This window comes from Neovison vison, chromosome 4 (assembly GCF_020171115.1).
Source record: "Neovison vison isolate M4711 chromosome 4, ASM_NN_V1, whole genome shotgun sequence".
Classification (NCBI taxonomy): Eukaryota; Metazoa; Chordata; class Mammalia; order Carnivora; family Mustelidae; genus Neogale; species Neogale vison.
This window is the reverse complement of record NC_058094.1, coordinates 1,934,976-1,961,623: the sequence shown is the minus strand read 5'-3', so window position 1 is coordinate 1,961,623 and position 26,648 is coordinate 1,934,976. Positions and strand designations below refer to the sequence as shown.

Sequence of the window (26,648 nt, the reverse complement as noted above, 5' to 3'; positions counted from 1 at the left end):
CACCATTATCAGACCAGACACAGGAATAATTCAGAGTAACGTATGTAGTGGGTTGGGGGCTGGAGAGCAAATAGGAACTAGTGTATCTACATTACCGTGGGTCTTTAAGTGAATAATTTTGTTACTTTCAAGTGTACCCCGTACTTTAAAGGTTTTACAAATAAAGGTATTACCAAACAGTAAAAAAAAAAAAAGAGCTGACAGAGGCCAGACGGCCCCTCCCTACACGGGGACGAGGAAGTTCCGGCTACCACCGCAGCAGCCCCCCAGGCTCGGCAGCGAGACTTCCCTTTCTGCCAGGACTGCCCTGGTGGCGGCAGGCCACGCTGGACCACGGGTGGGCTTGGCCGCTGCTGTGAGGACACCGGACTAGCCGCCCTCCCCGGCAGCCTCATTCCCGGGAGAAAGGAGTGAGGGGCCTCCTGGCCTGCGGCCTTGGAGCACGAGGCCCTGGACACATACCTTCTGCTCTTCTGGACAAGGGGCTCAGTTGAGGCTTTCAGACGCAGATGCCCACAGCCCATTTTCGGAGGGTGTCCCCAGCGCTAGGGAATGGGCTCAGGGAAGGGACCTAAGGCTGAAAGGGATGTGAGAGGCTGCAGCCCGAGGGGCCAGCTCTGCCCAGACTGGCCAAGGCCTTGCGGGGCGCAATCCGCTGGGGAGAGCACAGGACGAGGGTCCACGGTCAGTGGGAACGGGAAGTGGGGCCTCAGCCCCACAGGCCAGACTCCCAGGAGGCGGCACTGAGGCCACAGAGAAGAAGGAGCTGGCCGCTGGTGGCTCCAGCACAGCTGTGGTGGACGGACAGACCACCAAGGGCCGGCACACAGGCCTGGGGGCAAAGCTGCCCACCGCCGGTCACCGGCCAGCCCACGGTGTTGGGGGGCCGGCAGCTCTGGAGCAGCTTAATGGGGAGCCTCTGCGGTCCTGCTTCCACCCACCCACGCCCAGTTAAAGCCTGAGCTCCGAGTGGAACGGAAACGGCCCTTCCCGCTTTACAGCAGCCGTGATACCGAGCCCCTCAGGGCCATGGGAGGTTTGGGGTCACCCAGGTCACAGCCCACCGAGGACCAGTGTCAGGAAGGGACCCTAGGCTCAGTCCAGAGACCAGCTGCTTCCAAATCAGAGGCGGATAAGCAGCCCCAGAAAGTCCCGGAACTAGCCTGGCAGAAGGGGGGCCGTGCCTCAAACCCCCCGCACTCCTCATCGGAGGGGCCCATCCTCTGACTCCTGCCCATGGCTGGACCTCCAGATGCACCTTGCCCAGGACGAGCCAGGGCTCAGGCCACGTGGGCCCCGGGAGTTGGCCTCCCCTTTCAGGAAGGGGGTGACGGTGTGCTGAGAGCCTGGCCCGGCCCCCTCTGCAGGAGCACAGCCGCCCCTGGGGCAGCTGCCAGGCACTGCTCTCCATGGGTGGTGTCCCCAGAGCTCCCCCTGCACACAGGTGCCTTCCTTCCCAGCTCTAGTCACCAGCCCGAACTGCAGATAGCGTGGGATCCCGTCTAGGGCAGGGGTGTCTCAGGCGGGCCGCACAGCGTGGCCCTGCCGCCCTCCTCCCAACCCTCCATGCGCTCCGGCAGCCCTCATGGGAGTGGCCCAGCACTTCCCACAGGAGGAAAGCTGAGACCCACGGAGGGCCTGGGTCTGCCCTAGGCCACTCTGCTAGTACTTGGGGAAGGGGGGATAAGCCTGCAGCGTCCAGGCCCACGAAGCCAGGGATCAGGACGGAGGACAGCGGAGGCCAGGCCGGGGGTCAGCTGTGCCAATGCAGCCTGTAAGCGGCCAAGCCGCCTGGGGGGTGGAGGGTTGGTAGGAGTGGGGGGCCACAGAGCAGGGCAGGGTGGGGCGGGGCTGAACTGGGTAGAGCTGGCTGGGAGGGGTGGGCCGGGCCGGGCCGAGATCACCTGTCCACAGGTCCCAGCGGCATCGCAGGAGGAGCACAAGCCACAGAGCAGGACGGAAGCGAGGGATGGAGGGACGGCGCGTCCAGCTTTACGGGCCTGGGGTTTGGGCACGGGCACAGACCCCCGCGTGGGGGCCCGGTTCTGGTGCACGGACAGCAACCGCCAGCAGCCAGAGGAAGGGGGAGGCGCATGGAACTGAGAGGGACGGAGGGAAGGAGGTGGGGGCAGACGGCGTCAGTGGGAAGCAGCCTGCTCGGTTGCACGGGGAGGCCGTGTGAGCCGCCCACAGACATCCCCAAGCGGCAGCCACACCTCTCTGCTGTCCTCTGTAGCTCTGGACAGACAGCCCCGGAGACCCTGAGCAGCTGGGCTTTGGGCCAGCCCTGTGGGGGCCTGGGGCAGCCCACCTGTCCCCCAGGGTCCAGCCTGTCCCGGCTGGCACTGTGGGCCCCTCCCTCCCTGTTTGCTCTGCGAGCCTCCGTCACCAGGGCCAGCCATGCAGTCTGGGAGACAGACCCACAGACAAGGGCTAACCATGCGTCCACGTCCCCCTTGCGCCACACGTGGAGACCCTAGCTCCTGCAAGCCTAGCCACAGTGGTCCCCCCTGCTGACCACCCCGAGGCTCTGAGGGCCACAAAGGGACTGGCTGAATTCAGGCAGCTCCCACACTACCCCAGGTCCTGGGGGGCCCAGGCCCCAGGCCCCTCCCACTCAGCTAAGGTGAGCTGATCAGCCCTGGTAAAACCCACCCTCTGCCTAGTGACCATACAGAGAACTAGAGCAGGGCACAGGCCTGGGCTGCCCAGTGCAGGAGGTACCCTACTCACACAGGGCTCCTCGTGTGAGGAGGCCCCTGCTTCATGTTTGCTCTCAGAGGTGGGTGCTCACCTGCTCAGGGGTTCCTGGCCTCTCCCAGGGGCAGCCCTCACCCCGCCCTTGTCCTTGTGCCCAGGGCCCTGCCCTCAGCTTCCAGCACCCGGACAAGACCCCTTCCTCAAGCACAGCATGGCCCCCCACCCTCACCTGGCTGCCCAGCCTCCCAACCTCTGCCCCTTCTCCCCACTACCCACAGACAGTGCGCCAGAGGGGCCGCTGGGTCCTTCCTACAGGGACCTGAGTTCTTGAGCCAAAGAGGAGCCAAGTAAGTCTCCCCGCCTCTCAGGACCGCAGCACCCTGGGTCTTCAGGGGCAATCGTGCTCGGATCCCTTTCTCAGCTGCTGGTGGAAAGCCGGTCTTGCTGTGCCAGCAGACAGGGCTCCCCGTGTATGTGTGCTTGGTCCTTCTCTGGATGTCTCAGCAGAGCGGAGCCCCATGTCCCCGTGCCACCTCCTGCCCGGGCCACAAGCCAGTGGACCTTCCCCTCCGGGAAGCAGGACAGTGTGAAGGGACGGGTCCTCATGGAGGCGGAGGCTGAAGTGGGGAGGGGGCCCCAGAAGTAAGGGGGCTGAGCTCCGCCTCCCTGGGGGGGCATCCTCCTTCTCCCACGGTGGACAGCAAACACAGCAACAGGTTCTGTGCCACTGACTCAGTTTACCAACTTGCCCAGGTTCTCGTTTTTCTAGAAGAAGCTACTTTCAGAGAATATGCATCCAGAAACGGAGCCTCTGGAAGCAGCTCCAACGTCCCAGGCAGAGGAAGAGACGGAGGCCGGCGGGGGGAAGAGAACGCACCCACATCTGCACGCGGGGGCTCGGGGGGGTCAGCCCCACTGTCCGCGGAGCCAGCGTCCCTGCTGCGCTCCCGATGCACTTCCAGCACCCCAGGACAAGAGGCCAGGGGCACCGTCACTCACAGTCCCACCGCCCACGCACACTCCACGGGCCGGTCCTCACCTGCATCCGCAGGACGGCTTCCTCACGCAGCCGGATGGCCTCCAGGTCCTCCTCCGTGATCTCCGGAAGGATCGCCTGCTCCTGGCCCTGCCACACGCCATCAGTCCCGTTAAAGAGCTTTTCATCATCAGGCAGCTCAGCAAAAGGGGCCCGGGGACTCTGCCGGCCACAGAGACAGACCAGTTAGCGCGGGTGCACCAGGCTGCCCACCAGGCTGAGGCCACAGCTGCTCCCCGGGCTCACGGCTTTGGGCACCGGGGGCCTCCAGGGATCTGCAGAGCCCCCAGACCGCACTTTCGGAGGGGAGACGACCCACAGCCACAGGGCCTTGCCACGTGGGGCCACTACAGGGACCAAGGTCCAACAGACGACCCGAGCCCACCTCGGGCCACCCCAGGCCTGGCCACCGGACACACTCAGCAGCCCCCTGCTCCCCACCACAGCCTTGCTGGAGTTCAGACTCCTCGTGTCCCCAGCTGCTGTGACACCCGAGAAATGCCCCCTGACAGATGGACACAAACAGCTCCTCACAGGGCTGGGAGCCCACCGCAAGTCCACTCTGGGGGCGGCCGCAGGTCACGGTCAGGGTCTAGCCGCCAGGCAGGGGCTGTGGAAACGGAGGTATGGCCACCCACACAGCAGGGCACGCGCGCCACGGGGGACGGTGCGTCCCGCACACACCTTCACCGAGACTGGACCCCGGGGGAGGGGTGCCAGGGGGCCTTTTATGTCTTTCCATTCTGGGTCGACTGCTTTAATTTACCTGATCCTGAAATTCAATAAAATGTGGCTTTTTCCTTCAATTAACGATCTGCTCTCTGATAGGACTCTGAGTACAAGTGAGTGGACGTGCAGGGCTGCCTGTGGGGGGCCGTCTCCGCACTGCGCACCCCACAGGGCTGAGGGAGGGTGGGGGCGGGACCGGGTCCCACTCTGGAGCCGTGGCTTCCCACGGAAAGAGTGCAACAGCAAAGACGACCACCATGCCCGCCTCAGCCCCTCCTCCCCCATCAGAAAGCCAAAGCCCGCTCACAGCCGCTCCCCACCCCCAGGTCAGCCGAGCTCGGCTTCACATGGGGGCTGGGTGTGTGTGGGTGTGTAGCTACACGTGTGTACATGTGTGAGCGTGTGTGCGTCTGTGAGAGACGGGGATCGGCATCACAGAAGGCTGCAGGATGCGCTGAGCCACCGGGCGACCCCAGACTCCGTGCCTCCCGGTATGGCCACGCTCCTCCCACCAGCTGTCTCTGACACCTCCAACCACCCTGCAAAGAGCCCTGAGCCCATTTTACAGATAAGGACATTGAGGCCAAGAGGCCAAGGAACCCAGAACAGGCAGGATGTGAAGCTGGGGCTCCAGCTCCAACACAGAGGAGCTCCGGGGCAAGAAGCCACAAGGACGGTGCGCCTGAGACCAGGGGCGTGGGAGGGGCTGCCCCGGTCCCCCGGTTGGAGCAGCTTCCTCCCCAGCTGACCCTGTCCCCCGAGCTGCATCCGGGCCTCCTCGGCAACTCTCCTGCCCTCACTCCCGCCCCAGGTGCTGGCTCTGAGCACAGCACCCTTCCCCTGTCCAGAGACCATGCTGGCACAGGGACAGAGGGCAGGGTACAGCTGGCCCCCAGTCTCCCAATGCCAGCCCGAACCCTGGTCGAGCCCCCTCCGCATGACTGGGCAATGGGCCGGGACTGAAATGCGGGACTGGCCCTCCCCTCCCTCACGGAGCCTCCCTCTGTAGGCTCCGTGTCCCTAGGACACTCCGCACTGGGCAGTCCGAAAGGAGGCTCTGGAGACTACCACTGGCCTGTCCACTGTCTTCCCTTCGTGACAAGACCACCTTCCCACCCCGCCCCTATGCCTCTCGGGGCCACAGGGAAGGGCGCTGGCCAGGGCAGGGCCCAGCATGGGCCCCCCGCCAGGCAGCCGTCACAGGGCCTCGGCAGCGGGCAGAGCACCACCCCTCCCACACACTCTCCCGGCCCCCGCTGGCCCACCCTGCGCCAGCCCCAGGGTACAGCCGGCGGATGGCGAGAGCCCCGCGTACCGACAGGCTTGAACGGGCACAGAAACCCACAAGTCACAGAGACAACGAATACAGCCCAGTTTGGACAAAGGCCTGCAGAAGGCCCTGTGCCCATGCGAGGGCCAGCCCCGGGAGCCTCGGCAGGGACCAGGCAGGAGGCCAGCGCTCCTCTCTCCAGGGGGGCTCACGACCTGCAAGGTGGGCATGCTCACACTGGGGTAAAGAGGGGGCGGTGCGGGTGCCCCAGGGGCACGGAGAGGCCCCCACAAACCCAGCTCTGCTTCCAAAGCCAACGTTCTGCCCCCACACCACGCTACGGCAGGCGTCGGCAGAGGCCTTTACAGAAATAAATACGTGGAGAAATGAACATAAAATAAAAGATCTACAAAATCTGTTGACAAGCGCTACTGGTCCAAGGTGGCAATTACCGCCTCCCCTTCCCGGTGTGGGCGGACGGCAGCGGAGGGGCGGGCACGGAGCCGAGCCATGGCTTCCGGCCCAGCACAGCAGGCTCGGGGCCTCAGTGTCCTGGGGACAAGCGCCCCAGAGCCCCAGGTGCTCAGCACACCGCTGTGCCACCGGCCAGACCCGTCCCGCGTCCCTTCTGGGCGCTGCCGGGCACCCTCGCTCCCGCCAAAAGGGACCGAGTGGGGGTCTCCTTGCTGAGCACTCACACCCCGGCCCAGACGGCAAGGCCCAGGGCGCTCGCTGGCTGTGCCACCTGGCAGGTTCCCGGCCTCCCTTCGCCCCCGGCACCCTCGCCCAGAGTCAGGGAAAGGAGCGAGAGGAGGAACCACCTCGCTGCGTCAGCAGGTGCACCTGAAGATGACGCGTCAGCAGAAGCCGGAGGGGACGCTGAGGGACCGCGCTGCCCCCAGAGAGGGGTGTGAGGGCCACCTCTCCCAGGGCCCTGGCCCGGCCCATCGGCTCCAGTGGGAACGCCGCCTGGGCACGGTGTTCGGAAAGCCTCCCCAGTCTGCCCAACAGTCCCCAAGGGCCCCTGGTCTGTGCACCGGGGCCCAAGATAGAGGAAGGCTCCCCGTAAGCACGTATCCTGGGAGAAGGGGCTGGAAAACCGCCATGACGCCTACAGACCGACGGGAAGAAGCACTCAGATGTGCCTGACACCACAGCCACCTTCCCTGGATGCGGCCCGCGGAGGCGGCCCGGCAGCTGGGGACAGAGGGGGCCTGCATGTCCTCACCTGCACAGGTATGGCCCGCCCCTCCCCCAGCAGCTCACAGCAAGACAGAAGACAGGGCAGCAAGAAATGGCTGGGACACCTGATCTCCCGAGAGCACCAGAAAGCGCCCCTTTATTCTCCTCACAAAGGCCCCGTTTGGGGATTAGGGATTTGCTGGCAAGGCGCTGGGGCCGGTGTGGAGGAGACAGCCCTGTGATGGTTTTCCAGCACAAGAGGCCGCCAACAAAGACGGCTTTCTCCTCCCTCCAAGGCCGATGGTTTGGGTCCCACTCTGTGCGGAAGAAATGCACAAACCAACGTGACCGCTGGGCCGCGGCACTGAGAGCACTTTCCCGTGAGAAGAGCGAGGCGGGAGGAGGCACACAGGCTCCCTGGGTTCTTGGGGACTCTGGGAAAGGGGCCCCTTTCCCGCGCACTCCGACCCCGGGCTCTGCGCAGGAACGTCCATGACCCTGGTGGGAGGGCAGGGGTCAGGGCGTGAGCCAGTCACAGGCTTGGGAAAACTGCTTTTGTTCAGCGGCCCAAGGCTGGCCATCCATTTCCCCAAGTAATAAATGACGCCGTTTGTTAGCAGGTGGAAGTGCCTGGAGACGCGTCAAAGCCCAGAATGTCAGAACTGGCGCGACCACGGCAATCCTTCCCCCGACACCCACCCGACATAGCGGCACTGGGGCCCAGAGGCCAGGGGCACCCGCCCTGTGCAAGGACAAGAGGATTTCCAGCCAACACACGGCGCTCTAGTGGAAACGTACGCCAAGCCGGCTGACGGCAGCACAGACTGTGGACTGTCCCCAGCGAGGGCCAGGAGCCGGCCCAGACACACCCAGCACCCCCACTGGCTCCGCTTGACCAGGTCTGAGACGGACCGTGGACCCGACCCGGAGGGTGGATGCCAGACGGCTGACCTGCTCCCAGCTGCGGCCGGCACTTGGCTCAGACGGGAGAAGGTGGTCGGTGGGCACCCCTCACTCCGGCCAGGACCGCCGGGCCTGCAGACAGCGCCCCAGAGTCTGCGTGATCAGTGTCGCAGCCATGCCCGTGTTAAATAGGGTAGTATGTCATCTCCCTGTTTGCGGTTTGCAGAATTCCTGGAAATAATCTCATCTGTCATAGTTTCTCAGAAACACTGCTGACCGTTCTCTTCCTTTTTAAAAAAAAAAAATGTGGCTGAAAGACAGCACATCTGCAGTCCAGAAATCAGAGATGCACAGTCTGAATTCTTACAGAAGAAAGACCTCAGGCATGACACAGAACCTCGCCAGGACCCTGCCACGCCCCTCCAGCCCCTGACCATCACGCTGCCTCCGACCAAGGGGAATGTTCTAGCTTCTAACGTGCCCATCACCGTGGCCTGGCTTTGACCTCCCTCCACTCTGGTTTTGGGCTTCTCTGGCTCGACACTCTGAGATCACACGGCGGGCCCCACTGGCGACAGCTGGCTCTTCCTGGTGCTACAGCCTCCATGCGGGAATCCAGCACGAGGGATCTGGCCACTGCCCCGCCGGCTGGCTGTCTTCCCAGCACTATGAGCCGCCTTCGGCCTGACTTTGGGAGAACACACAGGTGCCTCGCCACGGGCTGTGCACTTGGGGGAGGACTGCAAGGTCACAGAAAAAAGAATGCGTGAACCCAGGAAGCATTTCAGGGTCCAGAGGGGCAACATCTGCATGCCTCCGTCGGCACAGCCTCCCGGCCCTTGTGAGGCTGACCGTGAGTGCGCTGGTGGGTGTGAGGGGAGGGGCCGGGATTGAGCTCCGTGGGCTCCCTCGGGCCGCTTCTGATGACACCCACTGAGCACACGTCCGTGGACTCTGACCATGTGGACGTCCCCTTTTGTGACACGTCTGTGCGCTACTGGCCACGTGGATGTCCCCTTTTGTGACCTGCCTAAGGATTCTGCCCTTCCACGATTTTGAAATGGGTTGTCTGCCTCTTTCTTATTGATTTCTCAGAGATCTTCATATATTACGGACATGAGGGCTTCCCAGACACACGTACGTGAACACTGTCTCTTGCGCTGAAGGGTATGTTGATTTAAGGACGTCAAGTTGATCTGCTTTATATGTGGTACCTTTTCATCTGTGCAAGAAATGTTCGCTCACCATGAAGACGTGCAGACAGACTCCTATGGTGTCTTCTAGATGCTTCACTGCTTTCTCTCTCACACGTAGATCCATGTTCTAACTCAAGTCCTTCTTGCACATGGAGGGGCGGGTTTCGGGAAAGGATCTGCTGGCAAAGGCAGCCTTGTGCCTGTGCCCTCCTGGCCCCTCTCAGCCACATAAGAACGGACCACGGCCTGGAGCACTTCCCCACCAAGAGACAGAGCCTTCCCAGCTGTGCTGCGCTTGCTGGCTCGTGAGACAACGTCTTTCCCTGTTTCGGAGGCGATGCAGACTCTTTTGTTCTGTGAAAGCACGTGCATCCTGTGGCACCTGGCCAAGCCCACTGCTGCGCCTGTCCCCTGCAGGGGGTGGGGGGGGACGGGGTCTCTCTGCGGCCACATGGGGATGTGTGCAAGCCGGTCAACGGTCAGGAGGGGCCTGCTGGCCGCAAGGGACCACACCCACCGCGGAAGCTGACCCTGCTGGCTCTTCTCTGCACAGGCAATACCAAGATGCAAGGCCAGGGGTGTCTGGACGTGGACTTGCTTGTTGCCCAACAGGATCACTTTTCCCGGCTCAAAACCCTGGCAGCCCGGCATGGAACCCCAAACAGACCTCCATTCCCTACCGCACGGCAGCACCCTTGCTCCAACAGCTGGGGAAGGCCTCTCCCGGGTCCGGTGCTCTCACAAGTGGGACCACTGTTCACATTTCTTCGTGCGCTGTGCTGCTGGCACGGTGTCCCCTGAGACGCAGACCCTGTCACCGTCGCTTCTCAGCTCTCAGTCTACCGCAGGCTCGCCCACCTTTCCCAGCAACGCAGTCGCGCGGTCTCTGCGGGGCCTGCTTCCTCCCGGTTCCTCTTACACCTGTCGCTTCTGCTTCACGTCCCGGTGCAGCGGACATACTCTCCAGCGCAGGGGTGGGGAGGAGAACAGGACTAGACCCTGTGTCTCGCCCTCGGTCTCAGGAGGGACGCTTTTCACGTCTCAGCAGCCAGTGTGGTACTAACCACAGGGCTCTGGAAGCCGCTCACCGTGAGATGAAAGGCTCTTCCGTCCCCAGCCCACTGAGAGCTCCGCCCCCCACCCGCAGGGGTGCACACGCTCACCAAGGACTCGTCCCTCCCCGTGGCGGTCTTGCTCCAAGGACATGGCGGCCTATGTGGGTTATTCCCGAAAATAAACCAGCTCCACACCCCAGAGTAAGCCCTGCCTTAGGACAATGGTATCACCCTTTTACATACTGTCAGATCACGCCCGCTGGTGGTGTGGTTAGGGTCTTTGCTCCTATGCTCCTGAGAGAACGTTCCCTTCCTTTTTGTGACGCCGTCGTAGGAATCTGGCAACACAGCTCGCTGCCTCACCAAGCTAGGAGACACGTGTCCGCCTCTGCGTTTTACTTAAGAGTCTATGAGAACTAGTAATGTTTATTCCTCAAACATCTGGAAAAACTCACCAATAAAATCACTGAGGTCTTGAATTTTCTTGGTAGCATTTTAACAATGGAAATTGCAGAACTGTTTATTTCATTTCTGTAACAAATACCGGACTTTCCTGACTTTCAGTACGTCTTGGTAACTTACATCTTTTTCTTAAAAAAAATAATAATTTAGGTGTCCCGCCTGAGCGGCAAGTTTATTGACATAAAGTCGCGTCACGGCATCTTCAAACCTCTGTCGGCCACGTGCGTGGGGTCCCCGATCTAGCTGTTGTCACTCCTGACGCCCGTAATTTGTATGCCCTGCTTCGTGACTGATGTTCTGGGATTCACTATTAATCCTTCTAATCAAAACAAACTCTGACTCTGCTGGAGGTGTCCAATATGCCTCAATTTTGTATTTCATGGATTTCTGCTTTCCCAGTATATTTTCTCAGAATTCAGTTTGGTGCTGCTTTTCCAGCTTCTTGAGATTCAGACTGGCACCGCGATTTTCAGCTTCTTCTCCAGAGGGAGGCGCCCAGAGCTCTCCTCCAGCCGCACCCCAAGTCCGGGTGTGCCCCTGCTCTGCTGTTCCCGTCACGAGGGCAACGGTCTCCACCGCGATTTCTTCTCTGGTTCGCGGGTTCCTTCGAAACTTCTCACTCCCACGCTGGGAAACTGCCTGTTTGGTACCAAGTGGGAGCTGAACTGTGCTGACCCGAGAACTTACTGGGGGTCGCACCCACCCCCTGGAGCCCGCGGAGGCCGGCGTCCGAGTCTGACGCGCACCGCACCCCGGCGGGGACGCCTGCTCTCCCGTGGCTGCCTACCGCGTCGTGAGCCGCCGTCCGGCAGGAGCGCAATCATCCGGCCGGCCGAGTCTCTCTCCCGTTCCTTCCTCCGCCGTCTCCGCGGGTGTGTCCCCGTCGCAGGCCGCGGATTTGCCGTTTCTCCTTTTATCACCGTCGGTTCTGTCCCGCGTCTTCTGAGGCTCCGTGGTCAGCACGCAGGCAGCCCTGCATCTCGTGTCTAGACGACCGCGCTGTCCTGCGAGCCGGGGACGGCCTCCCCGCGGACTTGCGTGCTCTGGCCCGGCCGTGGGCACCAATCTTCCTCGTGGGTGGCTTCACGGCGTGTCTCGGTCCAACCTCTAACTCCCGTCACATTTCTGGATTCCTATTTAACCGAGTCTGACGGTCTGTGCCTTTCCGTCGGAGGGGTCAGGCCGTGCTCACGGAGTCACAAACGATCTGGTATAAATCTGCCCTGTTACAACTTGATCCCGTTTTCTGTCCTTCATGGAAGGATTTTTCCTTTTATTTTGGGGGGGGGGCTTTCTTTTAAATTAGTCAGGTTTGACTTATTCTTTCACGTATGCATTAGCTTACTGTGTAACTGACATTCTCGCGGCGTCCCTCAGTGTCCCCTGCGCGCGATGAGATGCCCCGCGGCTCCCGTCTCCTCCCGAGGACGCGGCAGGCTCCCACGCGGCTCACCCCTGCGCTCCGGCCGGCCGTGCTCTCGGACCCGCCCCGGCATCCAGGCCCCACAGGGCGGGAGCAGCGCTCAACGGCCACCTGAAGTCAGACGTGTCCGCACATCAGCGTTTCCGGGGCGCAGCCCCTTCCCGCGCTCCCGTCAGAGTCCGTCGGTGGCGAGTTCCCTCGCTTTACACTTGTCTAAAAATGTTTTCCTTCTAGCCGCGTTTCTGAGAAGCGTTTCCAGCAGGCGGAGGACGCCACGGGAGCGGAGCCCTGTCAGTGTTTTAAAGACGCCTCCAGGTGGCCGCCCGGCGCCCACGGCCTCCGACGCCAGGTGTGAGTCTCCTCAGTCCTTGAAAAACGACGTGACTTCTCCTCTCGGGTTTTCATCTGCCTCTAGGCCTTTTTGTCTTCGGTTTTCAAAGTTGTATCACGACGCGAGCCGGTGACAGAGGGCTTCGAGCCGCGGCCTGAGCCGCCCGGACAGCCCTGGACACCCCCAGCTGTCGCACCGCGGGACGCGGTCCCCGCCCCGCTCCGGCCTGCTCGTGCGGGCGTCCGGGCGTGCCCGCGGCCCCACCGTTTCTATCACTTCTGCTCCCGGGAGGGCCGGTCAGGTCCAAGTCAGTCCATGGGGCACGCCAAACTGTCTGCCCTCAGGACGGTCTTGGCCCACACTGGGGAACGAAGGTCAAAATGCCGGTTTTGGGGAAAGGTCCTTCATCGAGTAAGACCCCCTTGGATGGGGCCCTCCGTGCGTCCCACCCCCCCACAGGCACAAAGGGTCCCGGGCGCCGTGTCCTCATCACCTCACGCCCGGACCACAGTGATCCCTTGGCACCTACCTGCTGCTGGCTGACCCGCTGTGCCGTGGGAAGCAGGGCTCGGGACTTCTCGGCGATTTTCTGTGGAAGGATGGAGGGAGACAGAAGAACGGAAGGTGGGGAGGAAGGAAGGAGGAGTCAGATAAGCTCAAGGTCGTGGACGAGGCCTGGCAGCAGAGCCCACCTTCAGCTCCGGGGCACGTCGGCCCCTCCCCCCATGGAAGCCCTGGGTCTCAGTGTCACCTGTCAGACGGGGGGTGCCCGCTCTCCCCACCCGCCAGGGGCCCCTGAGCAGCACCCACAGGTGAGTATCCTTCCTGCACATGCCCTGAGGCTGTGGCAACTGGCGATGGCGGCCGTCCACAGGCCCAGCTCGCCCTCTGCTCTGCCCTCTGCTCTCGAGGACAGGACCCCCACCAGGCCAACCCAGGCCAACCGAGGGGTGAGACGGTCGGCGAGGGAACCACAGGGCCCGAGGCGCCCCGGCCGGCCCACACACCCTCCTGGGCAGCCGCACCTGCTGCACCCCGCCGTAGCGCTGCACGGCGTCGGACAGCTGAGTCTTCAGACGGTCCAGCTGGAGGCACTCCTGCTGCAAGGAGAGAACGCGGGCAGTGTAGACAGCGAGCCCCGTCCCACCCACGGCCTCCCCCGTCCCTGGGGCACTCCAGGCCCCCACACTGCCCATCCTCCCCAGCCCCCAGGGAACGCCCCTCTCCTCCCCCAGTCATGGCCACATGGGGGTGGAGCCAGGCCACCAAGCCAGGCCGCTGACTCCAGGGCCGTACAGCCAATCCAGCGCCAGGCTGCGTCTCACCCCCAGGGTCCGAACCAGCTCATCAAACCTTCCTCCTACCGCCCGGCACCCTGCAGCGCACTGCCCCAGCCTGCACGTCATGCCCGCCAACACAGCCCGGTGCCCCAGATCACACCGGGCACAGGCCTGCCATGCAAGGGGACGGACGAGCAAACCAGGAAACCCAGGGCTGCCTGCTTGGGGTAGTGTGAGCACCAGCAGGCCGCCGGGACTCAGCGCCCCTGCGTCTCCACACCGCACCGGCCACACAAAGAGACGCCAAAGCCCTGTGGCCTTGCACGAGGACACAACGGGGACTCCTGACCCCTCCTGCCCCATCAGCCCCAGGAAAGGCAGACCCTGAATCCCAAGTCACAGACGGCCACCCTTGTGGGGGGCTCCTGTCGACCTCCAACCAGACCCCGGCCCTAAGCTTGGCGCCTGCCCTGCCACCACCGCCACGCAGCATGGGAGCCACGCAGGAGAGTAAGCTGGCCACGGTTTGGGGGCCCCAGCTTTCCGATGGGCACTTTTCAGAGGGACTCAACATGGTCCCTGCCAGACTGTGGTCTGAGGAGCCCGTTTCAGTGTCCAGGAAGACTCTTTTGAGGGGCACCCTGGGTGTGCCCCAGGACGGAGCCAAGAGCCCACAGACTCCTCAGTGGTCTCCGGCTCTGCAATCCGGCATCAGCCCCGTGTGACGGGCACAGCCTTTCTTCCGAGGAAACAGGGAGCAACGCCAGCCCCTCCCAGCCAGACTGTCCGACCAGGGAACCACGAGAGCCTCCTCCGTGTCCTTCCCCAGCATCGGGCACACCGTAGGCATTCAGTGTTTGCTGCGTTCTTAGATGGGCGCTGGTTGGGCAGGTGGGTGGCCCCGTGGGCAGGTGGACAGACAAAGGACACATTAGGCTAAAGGTGATCCCCCGACCTGCCAGGAACTCAAGCTTGGGGTCTCAGCCTTCATGGTGCACACAGGTGACAATGTGGACTGTGGACCCAGAGAAACCAGAGCGGCCATCTAGCCGAGACCCCTGCCCAGAGCAGATGCTTGGCATAGGACACTCTCCGGGCCTCAGCGTTCCTCCAGATAAAAGGCCCGAGGATACCCACAGCAGGACGCCCACAGGCAGGATGGCCAGGAGTCCCCAGTGTGAACAACTGGCACAGGGCCGCCGGCGGGACGTGCCTGACACGCGCTCTGGAACGAGTCGGCACACGCATGGTGTGGCCCCCACGGAGCCCAAGAGCACGGAGCACGGCTGCGCGCGAGAAGCCGGCACGCCTGCACCGACCCCACCGAGCAGTGTGGACGCTGGTGTGGGGAGCCACCACGATTTCCAGCAGCGTCCATGACCAGGCCCTGGCGTGTCGTCCCGAACCCCTGGGGCCGTGCCTAAGTCGGGCTGAGCAGAGCGCCGCAGGCCCTGTAGCCAGAGACGGCCGGCACATGCTGCCCACCCCGCCACGGACGGCGGACCCTCGCTCCCCAAACGTGCCTCTGGTACCAAAGCCCCGCTCGCCCTTTGTCTCCGGGCCTCCGTTTCTGTGAGAGGCTGACTTAAACTCTCGTAAGGAGGATGCGCTCATTTTAACTCAGAGCTCTGTAACTGCTCGTTGTGCCGTGACCGCCAGCGGGTTTCGGAACATGTCCACCACCCCGAAAAGTTGCCGGGACGCCCTGCAGCCCATCCCAGCTCCCCCCACCAGCCACACAAGCCTCGGCCCCGCCGTCGGCACAGGCCCGCGTTTCTTAGACACCCCAGATGTACGGGGCCACACGGCACACGGCGTCGGCAGCAGCCTCTCGCCCAGTGGACTGCTGCGGTCACCGGGTGGCAGCTGCGGCAGCTTCTCAGGCCCATCACGGAGGCCCGTGCACCCTCCACACGACGGCCGGGCCGCTGTCTGCATCCCAGGCATCTGCACCCCCCGATCTCCCTAGGGGTCCCCCAGCCCCCCACAGCCTCCAGGGCCACATACCCGGGAGCAGCCCCGCAGGAGCTCCGTCATCTGCCTCACGGTGCCAGCGCCGGCCGCGATGCTCTTGTTCGCCTCCTGCTGCGTCACGTGCCTGAGGCCGGGGGTGGGGGCAGAGGAGACAGCGTGGACGGAGAGAGCAGAGCGGGCGGCCGCGAGGTGACCGGACAGACGACAGCAGGCGCAGGGCGTCAGGTGAGGCCGCACATGGCAGTGGAGGAAGCAGGAGAACCAGCAGGGGAACCAGCGCAGACAGCAGAGCCGGAGACGCGGGAGGGGACGAAGGCCAGAGGCGCGGACATGGAGAAGGCGGCGACAGGGGTGAGGAAGGAGGGAGAGAATGACAGGGGTGAGCTCAGATCGGGGAGGACGGCCCGCCACGCCCGTCACGCCCGAGCCGCCGTGGTCAGGACCCCCGCCCCGCACACAAACCGTGTGTGCGCTGCCGCGGCCTGGGCCTCTGCTCTGGGGGTCAGCGCGGCACCTCCTCGGGAGCCCGGACCCCCTGGCGTCAGCAAGCAACCCGGGCACCACAGCCCCCGAGGGTTGGAAGGACGGTCCCACCTCCAGACCCAAGAGCCCCAGGGGCCACGCCCACGTGTGCAGTCTGTGGTTCTGCGTGTGACCTCGAAGGGACTGAAAAGACCAAATCCTCACCTGCTTGGGGATGATGACAGCCCCCCCGGAGGGAGCGACACCGGGAACAAACCCTGCCCTCGGGCCTTAGAAAAGCGGTCGGATGCCCCCTTCGCTCCCTGAAGGGCCCCAAGTGGCAGGGGTGGGGGCACCGTCTGACCTGGGCCTGGGTCCCTGACACCCGCCTGGGCCACACAGAGTGTGCAGCATGGAGCCGGGGCTGGCGGGGCGTGGGGTGGCAGGATGGAAAGGACCCCCAGGCCAGCCGGGAGAGCACCCCTGTGGACAGCAGCAGGAATGACCTTCCCAGCAGGCCGCCAACAGATCCCGGGAGCCCGGGGAACATGGCTTCTCCCCTCGAACTCCCTCACCTCGCTGCACACCACGGAGCACTGAGCCCCCCTTCCCCACTTCTCCCTGCTGCAACCTCCCACGCCGTGGCCCAGAGTCTGCCCTCCTGGCGTCTCCACCTCCAGCTTGGGACCACGCTGCTCAGGGGCTTGCGGGATCCTCTCCTTCCTGACCTGCCCTGTCTGCGTCCGAAGCTCAGGCCCTGGAACCCCCTGCGGCACCCCGTGCTCGCCTCCTGGGTGCTCTCCTTTAGTTCCGTTGCCTGAAGTCACCTGTGTGCCACTGTCCCCCACACACGTTCGCAGCTGGGCCTGAACAGGGGCCCGGCCCTGCCAGCAGTCCACTAGGCACCTCCACCTGGATGTCCGAGGCCTCTCCAACTCCACATGCCCAGGCCGCCTGCCCCTCTGTGGTTCAGTCGCTCTAGTCCCTCCAGCTAAAGCCCCAGGGGCGCCCCTCCCACAGCCTCTCTCCTTTCATCCTTGAGAGCAACGCGATTCTCAGGCACTGACCCAGACTCGGGCCGCCTTTCCCCCACTGCTCCCATGTGCCCCCAAAGAAGCCCCCGCCGGCTGCCCCATACCCAGTGTGGCATCACACCCCACAGTACCCCACAGCTGGGAGGTCCTGTTCTAGGACCTCTAGGCTGTGTGGGTCCCATGGAAGCACAGCCCCCGCCTGTCACCTTGTCTCCCTGTCTTCACCATGCTGGACAGACCCCTGCCTCACTGCCCGCATCCCTCCCCCACCACTTCTGCAGCCACCCAGACAGACAGCGGGTACAGGCAGCCACAGCCAGGGCTGGTGACCAGCAGCAGCCACCTGCACAGAGGACACTGGACGGACGGGGGGCAGCAGGCCAAGTGCCTCCCGTTTGCGCAGGCCACCTCCCTGGGGTCAGGTTCACCCCCACCCCACACTCGTCCCTCTCCACTTCTGCTCTGATGCCACCCCAACTCCCAGCAGGGAACGCATCACAGAGGGCTCGCACTGCCACCCGCTGTGCCCACGGCTTAGCACAGCCTGTAGATAGAACACAGAAGCAGCGTGCGGACGCAGCCCCTTTCACGGGCAGGGACAGCTGCCATCTCACGTCTTGCTGGGGCCCCTGCTGCTGTGTCTACGAGGGACATGCAGCGCTTTTCCTTCTGGAGTCCTTGCTTCGCGGTAGTGTGGACACAGTGGCAGAAAGGCGAGCGGCCTGTCCGCATCTGGGGGCACGCAGTGTTGCTCTGCGCTCTGCTCTGGGTGTTGGTGGGAATGTTCTTAAGGTCACACCTATGTCCTCCAAGAGATGTGGAGCTATTTAGGCTTTCCCTTTCTTCCCGAGTCAGTTCTGAAAATTCATGTCTTTGGAGAAATTTTTCTGGCTCATCTTGGTTATAAAATCTCAATTTATTGTCTTAAGAGCCACAATATTTCCTAATTAGCATTTTCCTATTGGATCTGGAGGTCTGGTCTCTCTTTTTCCTTTTTTGTTTCTATTACTAGTTCATGTTTTATTAATGAATGAGCTTCATCTTCTCTGTACACTCTTCTCTCTCCTTCCTTCTTGGCTGGCTTCTTAGGCGCCCTGTAAGATGCTGCGGTGGCCCTGCTTCCTCTTCCAGGGCCACTGTCACTCTATCTGCGGCCCTCCTTCTCCTTCCATTTTCTGCTGGTCCCTCCTGTTCACGGTGGCATGGGCGATCTGCGCCAGATTCCCCGTCATGCTGTGACTGGGTGTCTCCGTGAGGTTCTTGATCGCAAGGAGCAGTGTGGAGATGGCCTTTCTCCAGAAGTCTGTGTGACCCTGACTGCCTTGCCCTGACCAATGGGCACACCTCAGCCCCCCAAAAAAGGGATAATAGATCACAACCAAGAGGATTTCATCCCAGGAGCCCAGGGTGGCCTAACACTCAAAAAACAATGAATGAAATTCTTGTATTAACAGAGTAAATTTTGAAAGGAGAAAACAATCTCTGTAAACTTCACAGAAAAAGCATTTAATAAAATTTGACGGGTATTTATCATAAAAACTCCAGGAAAACCAGAACAAAGAAGGGAACATGTTCAGCTGGACAGAGACTCTAACGGACCCCCAGGACTCAAGGCAGAGTCACCGGTGCCTCTGCATCATCGCAGCCAACACCAAAGTGAAATGTGAACGATGACACTTTGTGTAACTGTACAAACTCACGGGATGGGTAATGATAAACTGAGTACAACACACACAAGACCCACACACCAACCGCACAGGGAACTGTGGGGAGAAACGGAAGAACATATAAACCAGAGAAATCCTGACCATATTCACAGGTTGGAAAACTCAAGATTGTCAAGAGGTCAGTTCTCCTTAAGTTGGTCTACAGAGTCACTGCAACCTCAATTCAAGTTAAACTGGATGTGAAAACTGCAGAAATCAACAAGCTATTCTAAAATTGATACTGAGATGCACAGCAGCGGAAGTCTGCAAAACAGCTTCACGGAAAGATGGAAAAGCCGGAGGCGTCCACAGCGGAGGTCAGGACTTACTGCAGAACATCAGTGATCAAGAAAACCGGAGGGGGGCGGGGGCCTTCAGGAAGACAGGCACACGGGCTGTGAAACAGAGTAACCCAGAAGGCAGCCACACATACATGATCAGGGAATTTCTGGAGAAGATGCCAAGGTACTCACAACAGGGAAAGGACAGTCCTTCCGACAGTGTTGGAATAAGTGGAAAATCATGCCAAAATAAAAAAAAATTAGCCTGGACTCCCGCGCCATGTTGCATTTCCAGGGGCTCAGGCAGGACACACGGCAGGCGGCCAGCAAGACCCAGGCAGCCCCCAGCCCCCAGTGCTCAGGCAAGCCTGCGGAAGGGGAACTGCTCGGGCAGGCGGGGTCGGGAAGCCAAGTGAGGGGCAGCGTCACACACGTGTGACCAGGGCGGGCAGTCGTGATCAAAGGAGGGCTGGAGGCTCAGGCCCAAGAGCGAGGAGGAGACACATTTGGGCAGGAAGGCCCAAGGTAAGGTGAGGTGAGGGGTGCCCATGGCCAGCAGCCGTGTCTCTGTGGGGGACAAGGGGCCACGGGAACCCCACGGATGTGAGCTCCCCCAACGTGGGAAGGAAGCTACAGAAGGAAGGAGGCTGGAACAAGGAGGAGTCAGCCAAGCAGAGTGACTCGTGAGCCACATCAGGGAAGACAAAAGCCCCAGAGAGCCCGGTCTGCACAGGCCAAAAGCTTCTAGAAGTAGGGAGTATCTCAACAATAAAAAGACAAAAAGCCCAATTCGAAAATGGGCAAAGGATCCAAATAGACACACCTCTGAAGAGATAGAAATGGTCAACATGACCGTGAAAAGACACTCACTCAATGTCGTCACCGGGAAACACAAGTCAGCTTCCCAGCAAGACGGTGTCTCGTCCCCACCAGACCTACGGTCACAGCCAGGTAACAAGGGTCGTGGGGCCTGGAGCACTCGAAGCCTCACGCACTGCTGGGGGGAAGGCGGGGCGGGGCGGCCACCGTGGAAGACAGCCTGGCGGAGTCCCAGCATCAGACGCAGCTCAGGCCAGCAACCCCACATGCAGGCATCCGTGCGAGAACGCCGTCCACGCGCGAGCTCCCAGCAGCCTTCCTCAGGACAACCAAGAAGGGACGATGCCAAGGCCATCCGTGACGAACGGTGCGTCTTTGCCCGCTCGGGCTGCCATAACAAACACCACGAGCTGGATGCCTTGGGAGACAGCAGACGCGTCTGCTTCCAGGCGGGAGTCTGGGTGTCCGGGATCGGGGCGCTGGCGGCTTCCACGTGTGACGGGGGCCACCTTCCAGTCCACAGACGGCACCTCCCCGCGGCTGCCTTGCAAGAAGGGGCCACGGAGCTCTCCGGGTCCTTCCACAAGAGCGCTCGTCCCATTGCGAGGGCTGCACCCACAGGACCCGCTGCCCTCCTGAGGCTCCAGGCCCCGCCCCCAGGAGTTAGGTCTCCGCCTACGGATTTGGAGGAACATCCACACGGGGAGACTACTCTGCCGCACACAGGAGTGAAGGGCAGGTCCAGGCCACAACGGGGAGCACCACGATGGGCCCGGTGTCCCCCAGAGTCACGGGTCCCCTCCCTTCAGCACGTGGTGAAAGAGCAGAAATCGGTCCCCTTCCACCTCCCCTTGGTCCTTCTCAGGTTCCTTCAAAGATCCCTGCCCTGCGCCCGCTCGGCAGGAGGCAATCCCATGGCCTTAGAAGGCCCCACGGAGGAGGACCGGGCCAGAGGGGGCTCTGCCGCCCCAGAGCCTCGCCCAGGATAGGTCCCAGGAAATGAGGAGGCAACTGCCTGGTGCCCGCATGAGCTCACCGACCCCTGAGCCCCTGGGGGCAAGCACCCGGGCCAAGCCTTTCCCAGTCCCACAGGCACGGGCGAGGCTATCCCCCAGCGCAGCAGGGTGGTCCCTGGGGGTGCTCAGGAGTCTCCGCTGCCTGCAGTCGGGGGGGTCCTGGTCAGGCAGGGGCTCAGCCCCCAACCCACCAGGCCGAGGAGCAGCCGTCCAGGCCCTACACAGCCATCCTCCCTGCCTCTCCTGCAGTGCCTCCACCCACGGCGACAGCCCACTCCTCCAACTTGTCTTCATGGCCGTCCACCAGGCCACTGCGTTCTAGAACCCTCCACTGGCTTCCTACTGCTTTGGAAATAAAGCCTGAGCCATGTTCCAGGCCCAGAAGGCCCACAGGGCCGGGCCTGCACCCACCTTGCTGACACGCCTCCCCTCAGGGCTGCAGGCCCCTCCTCTGGGGGCTCCGCCAACACACCCACTGCCTCGTGGAAGCTTCGAGCAGTCTTAAGGGTGGCCACGGTTTCTGACCGCTCCCCCCGAGGGGTGCCGTTGAGTCCCTTCTCCTTGAACCTGGACAGGCTCACTCCTCCCTCCTCCGCTAGCGCTTGCACCAGAGCCCTGAGCTGACCAAGGTCAGCACCACGAGGCCGCCGTGCCCCAGGGAGCCCCGGCCACAGGAGAGCCCACGTGTGGACGCCGCAAGGGACCTCCCAGCTGAACTCTGCACATCTGCTGACCAGGAGTGGAGAAGAAGGCTCCAGGTCCTCCAGCCGCAGCGGCAGAGGACCCCCAAGCACTGAGTGCTCCCAACTGAGCCCCAAGCATCTGGAGCCAACACAAACCTCCAACACCGGCCCAACGGCCCACCAGCTCCGTGCTTCAAGCCCATGGGCCTCCAGGCCTGCAGGCTGGCCCCAGGGCTGCTGTCAGCTAGCCCCTGGGTATGGAGCTGAGCATCACATCCAAGTCCTGGCAGCCCGCCCAGGTCACAATGACAGGTACACAGCTCCTGCACCTCCCGGGGAGCAGTCCTCCACGGCCTCCGGGAAGCTCTCCTTCCCCGCTTGACTTCTGACATGCTTGAGGAGGCCCCAGCTCGGAGGAGTGGTCAGCCCAGGTGATGGGGCCAACGCCACTGCCAACAACCCATAACAGCAGAGGACAAAGCGCTGGACGTGCGCCACCCCCGAGCCCCAGCTCTTGAGCAAGCCTTGCCCCGTCTCCGCAGATGCGCGCACTCATGACTGTGACAATGACCAGGCTGGAAGGAGCAGCTCACGGGGCTCAGGGTCCTGCTAGGCTGAGCTCTGCGAGGAGGAAGAGGGGGCTGGCCCAGGGCCCCTGCATCAGCCCTGGGCCACCCCCACTAAGACCTGCCAGGAGCCCTGGACCCGTACGACCCTAGATTAGCGGGACCCAGGCCTCCCTGATCCGCTTGAAGCTGGTCCGGACACAGAAATCCTGCCAAGGCGGGGAAGAGCTACCCACCTGGAGCCGGGGGCTCCCCAGGGCCCCATCCCCCTGCCGCGGCCTCTGTCCTGTCGCCCCACCGGCAGTGGGCAGATCCCAACCAGACACCTCTTGCACACACACCCACGTGGGTGCCCTCGACCACCACAGGGTCACGCGAGAGCACACGCACACACCGGCCCCCCCAGACCTGAGACGACCGGTCAGGAGACTGTCCCCTCTGTCACACACGAGTAGTGGGACACCAGGCGGTCACCTCCCACCCCCAGGCACACCTGCCCCATCCAGTCCAGTCCCCGGCGCAGGCCCCACAACACACACCCGGTGCATCAGTGAGTGCCCCACAGAGGCATCCGGTCAGAGCCCTGCTCCCCCAGGCCAGGCTGACCGCCAGCAACATGGGGTGGGGGGTCTCAGAGCTCTGGGGTCCCCGGCGGTCACCATACCCCCCAGGAAGCACTGCTACCCTCTGAGGCCATTCGCCATCCCCCTCCGGCTCCCTGCACCACACCCCTGCTCTGGGCCGTCCTCCCTCTGCAGAGAGGTCAGTCAGACGGGATCTCTGCAGGCTGAGCCCGGCACCACGCACGGACGCCATCACTGCCTCCTTCCCAAGGAACACCCCCGGCAGGGTCTGGGTCCACACGTCAAAGACCAAGACACCCAGGTCACCCTGAACGTCACACAGTCAGAGGGTGACGGGCTGGCCCCCGGGACCCCGCTGCTCCAGCCTGTCAGCACGGGGCTCACCGGCTGAGCCGGCCCGGGGAACCAGGCTACAGACACGCGGGGCGCCAGCGAGTGCAGTGGGGGAGGGGGCACTGGGGGTGGGAACCGGGAAAGGCGGGCTTGGAGGAGAAGAGGCAGGCCATGCTGGACCCGGGGGCTCACCCCATCCAGTCACACACCTGCTGGGAGGAGCTGAGGCCACCGGGGTCCTAGGGCTGGGGAGCCCTCCGCGTCAGCCCAGAAAGAGCCTCCCTGCCTGTTGCGAATACAAGCTAACCCCAGCACCCTGATGCTGTGCCCAGGGACCTACAGACTGGAACCAGGGCTGTCCCAAAGCGTGCCCACGAGGCTGCAGGGACAGGCCCCTTTCCACAGCCACAAGGCTCTTGGAACACCCATCCTTCCCTCCACAGCAGCCTGGGTGACGCCCCCACAAGACAGACAGACAGACAAGGTCCCCTGGCCACTGAGCTTCACACCACAGGAAAGAGAGATCTCCATCCCGGCCACCTCAGCCGGCTGGGGAGCCTACGGCAGTGTGCCCAAGGCGGGGTCCCCTCTTAGTCCTGACACAAGTGGCAAAGCCACACGTCTCATGCAAGGTGAGAAAGTCAAGGTCAACTCTGTGTGGCTCTCTGGTCACTAGACTTACTCTTCTCGAAGGAACGTCCCCTCCCGAGATCAGAGCCTGCCGTGTTGCACTGAAGCGTTCTCTCCTCTACCTTCTAGAAAACACGGGCAGTGACGGATGGTGGTGACGTTTTTTTAGTCCTACGTCACAAAATAAAAGCCCACTGACTGTCAACGTGGAGAACACACAGAGCTGGAACTTACACCAGCCTCAGTCACTTCCAGATGCTGCCAGTCCACCAGCTGCACCACTTCCGCCACGGAAGGGGGCCTGGGAGGCTCTGGCCCGCAGCCGGTGCGGAGCTACCCTGCAGGCAGAGGGGCTCCAGGGGGGTGGGGGGCTCTGGCTGGGGAGAGACAGGAAGGTGCTAAAGCCAGAGTTTCTGGGTCTAAAAGCTGAGGTCAACAGGGCAGGACAGGGGATGGCCCCAGCCACATATCACGCGGGCAGGGGCAGGAGCAGGAGCCGGCTGTCCTCTCCAACCCATGCCGGTGACATCGGCCTTTGGCCAGCTGGGCAAGGCAGCCCAGGAAACACGCTCAAGGGCCCGGGCCCTGAAAATGCCCGCCGCTCAGCCCCGGGGACACGGCTCCAGGGACCGACCCTGGAAATGGGCGCCAACGGCAGGATCCACCACAGAATGGCTCCTGGGAACTCCGGTCACAGGACCGAGAAAGAGGAAGGGCTGGACAAGCTGGCCCGAGTGTCCGCTCGCTAATGACCCAGATCCAACCGCGCCCGCTGCGCTGAAGAGCTGCGCCCCGTGTGTGATAAGGGCGCGCGCTCCAGGTTCCTAACAGTAAAAACCGGGATCCGGAACATTATTCACTGAAATCCAATTCTGCAAAATGCGTAAGGACTCAAAAAGAGGCTGGCAGGAGATACCGAAACGTTAACTCGGACATCCTGCGCGGCCGCGGTTCCCACAATGAACATAGGCTACTTTCACAATCAGAAAACAATACGTTATTTTTAAAAAAAGAAACAAAACGAATAATTAAAGACAGAATTGTACGTAAAATCTGCACAGGGCCCCTGGTTGCCTTAAGCTCGGGACCCCCACACTAGGCAGAAGTGGTCCCAGCTAGTCTGTGTGGATGGACAGGAGGACAGCCGGATGGACGGGGAGCTGGGTGAGACGGATGGGTGAACCAGCCCCTGGGTGCGTGGGTGGGTGGGTGGCAGCGTCAGGGGGGGCGTGGCTGGATGGTGGGTGGGCACGCCAGTGGGCGGGCACATGGACGGACGGGGGTGGGCCTACAGGGAAGGGAATGAATGCACGGGTGGGTGGCTGAACGGGTGGACACACAGACGGACTGGGTGACGGACAAAGAGACGGAGAGGGGCTGTGGCCTCTCCAACAGACACCAATGCCAAGAAGAGACACGTGGCCTCGGCCACAGCCCACACCCCTCGGAGCACATGAGGTCCACCGGCCCACACTAGCCTCCTTCCCAGGCGGGAGGCTCAAGCTCAACCAACCCAGGGTCCCCTGGCCAGGAGGTGGCACAGGGAAGGAGGGCGTAAATGCTAGTCCCAAGCTCCCGCTCAGGACTCCCCACCCGGGCCATGCTGGGATCACGTGGCATTCTCATCACATGTCACCAGGCCCTGGATGACGGAGCCTAAACAGAGCGACCCCCTGCCCCGAGCCAGCCAGGCCAGCCCCCTGGCAGAGATCTCCCGAGACGCAGCCCCTGAGAAGCCTTCCTGCGGGGAGCGCAGCCTCGCCCTGGGCTGGCTCTGTACCCGATCCAACCCAGGCTGGGCCGCTGGGCAAGCAGATGGGAAAGCCCAACAAGACGCCCACAGGGAGAACCACAGCCACAAAAACAGAGGCCCAGCTGGGTGTCCACAGCGGCAAGCTGCCTGTGCTCTGGCAGCCCCATGGCAGCCAGCATGCCCACACGTGTGCTCATAAGGGTGCAGAGCCTGCCTGTGAGCTCTGCTGTGTGACACACACGTCTGTGCACACAGGTGAAAGCTGGTTCACCACCTGAGTACACGCCAGCATGCACGGGTGTGTCTGCACAGGTGTGGCAGGCACAGCCGGGCTTCCACACGCGTGGATGGAGAGGGACGCTGCTGTGAGCTCGGCCTCCAGCTCCAAGCACGGGCTCGGCTGGCCCTCAGGCGTGTGGGGTGGACGTGGGGCCCCAGCAGGTGTGGGGCTGGTCCGCGGACAGGCAGGCCTACAAGCGGGTGTAGGGCACACCTGTGCACGCTGATGCCCACGGTCACACTCACAGGCTCTCCCTCAGCTCCTGCGTGTCATTCGGCGTCCCCAGGGACCGGAGACTCTGCTCCAAGGAGGTCACTGCCCAGAGAAAGGAACATGCATCAGGAGCAGAAGGACCCCCGCCCGGGTGATCCCCAGACCCCGGGCTGCATCCCCCACCCCGAGGAGAGGCAGGACAGGGAGCCCCAGGACATGGGGGCCAAGGCCACAGAGACCACACAGTGACCGTGGGCACAGAGCCAGGACAGCCAGGGCTACAGCCCAGCCCCAGCCCCACACTTGGCCAGTCATACCCCCGTGAGGTCGCCCAGGCACAGTCCTCCCCCGCCCTTCAGGTACAGCCCATGGTCTCCAAGCTCTAGGAAACTGCCCCTGAGGGCCTCACCCCAGGTCTGGAGAGGGGCCTTCTCTCCCCTCCCGGTCAGCACTCCTCTGCTGACCTGCCAGAGCTCAGGGTTCAGGGACAAACACCAGCCCTTGCCCACAGGGGGCAGCGAGCCACCCCCATCTCCCAGGTCTACAGGAACTAAGGATGGGGCGAGCTAGGACTCTCACTCCTGATCCCAGGGAGCCGTGAGGCGGCCCATGCTACCAGGCAGAGGGAGGCTCTGAGGCACTCCCTCCAGGGGGACAGGACGGGTTCACACTGCAGGGAGCAGTGGACACACGGGCTGCACCCGCCCTCCCCTGAGACTGCAGCTCTCTCCTAGGACCGACAACAGG

At 62.8% G+C, this 26,648-nt stretch overlaps 1 protein-coding gene across 5 annotated transcripts in view; it reads right to left on the bottom strand.

Moving 5' to 3' along the window:
- Positions 1-26,648, bottom strand: part of TSNARE1 (t-SNARE domain containing 1) — a 90,507-nt gene that overhangs the window by 15,415 nt on the left and 48,444 nt on the right. For 4 of the 5 annotated variants that reach the window (XM_044244864.1, XM_044244863.1, XM_044244861.1 and 1 more), the window contains 5 exons: positions 25,934-26,003; positions 15,575-15,665; positions 13,313-13,387; positions 12,817-12,876; positions 3,740-3,898 (listed from right to left, as the gene is read on the bottom strand). In XM_044244864.1, coding sequence (XP_044100799.1) covers positions 3,740-3,898; positions 12,817-12,876; positions 13,313-13,387; positions 15,575-15,665; positions 25,934-26,003 — 455 coding nt within the window. The remainder of the gene's footprint in view (positions 1-3,739; positions 3,899-12,816; positions 12,877-13,312; positions 13,388-15,574; positions 15,666-25,933; positions 26,004-26,648) is intronic. The other variant, XM_044244860.1, reaches the window with a different exon arrangement.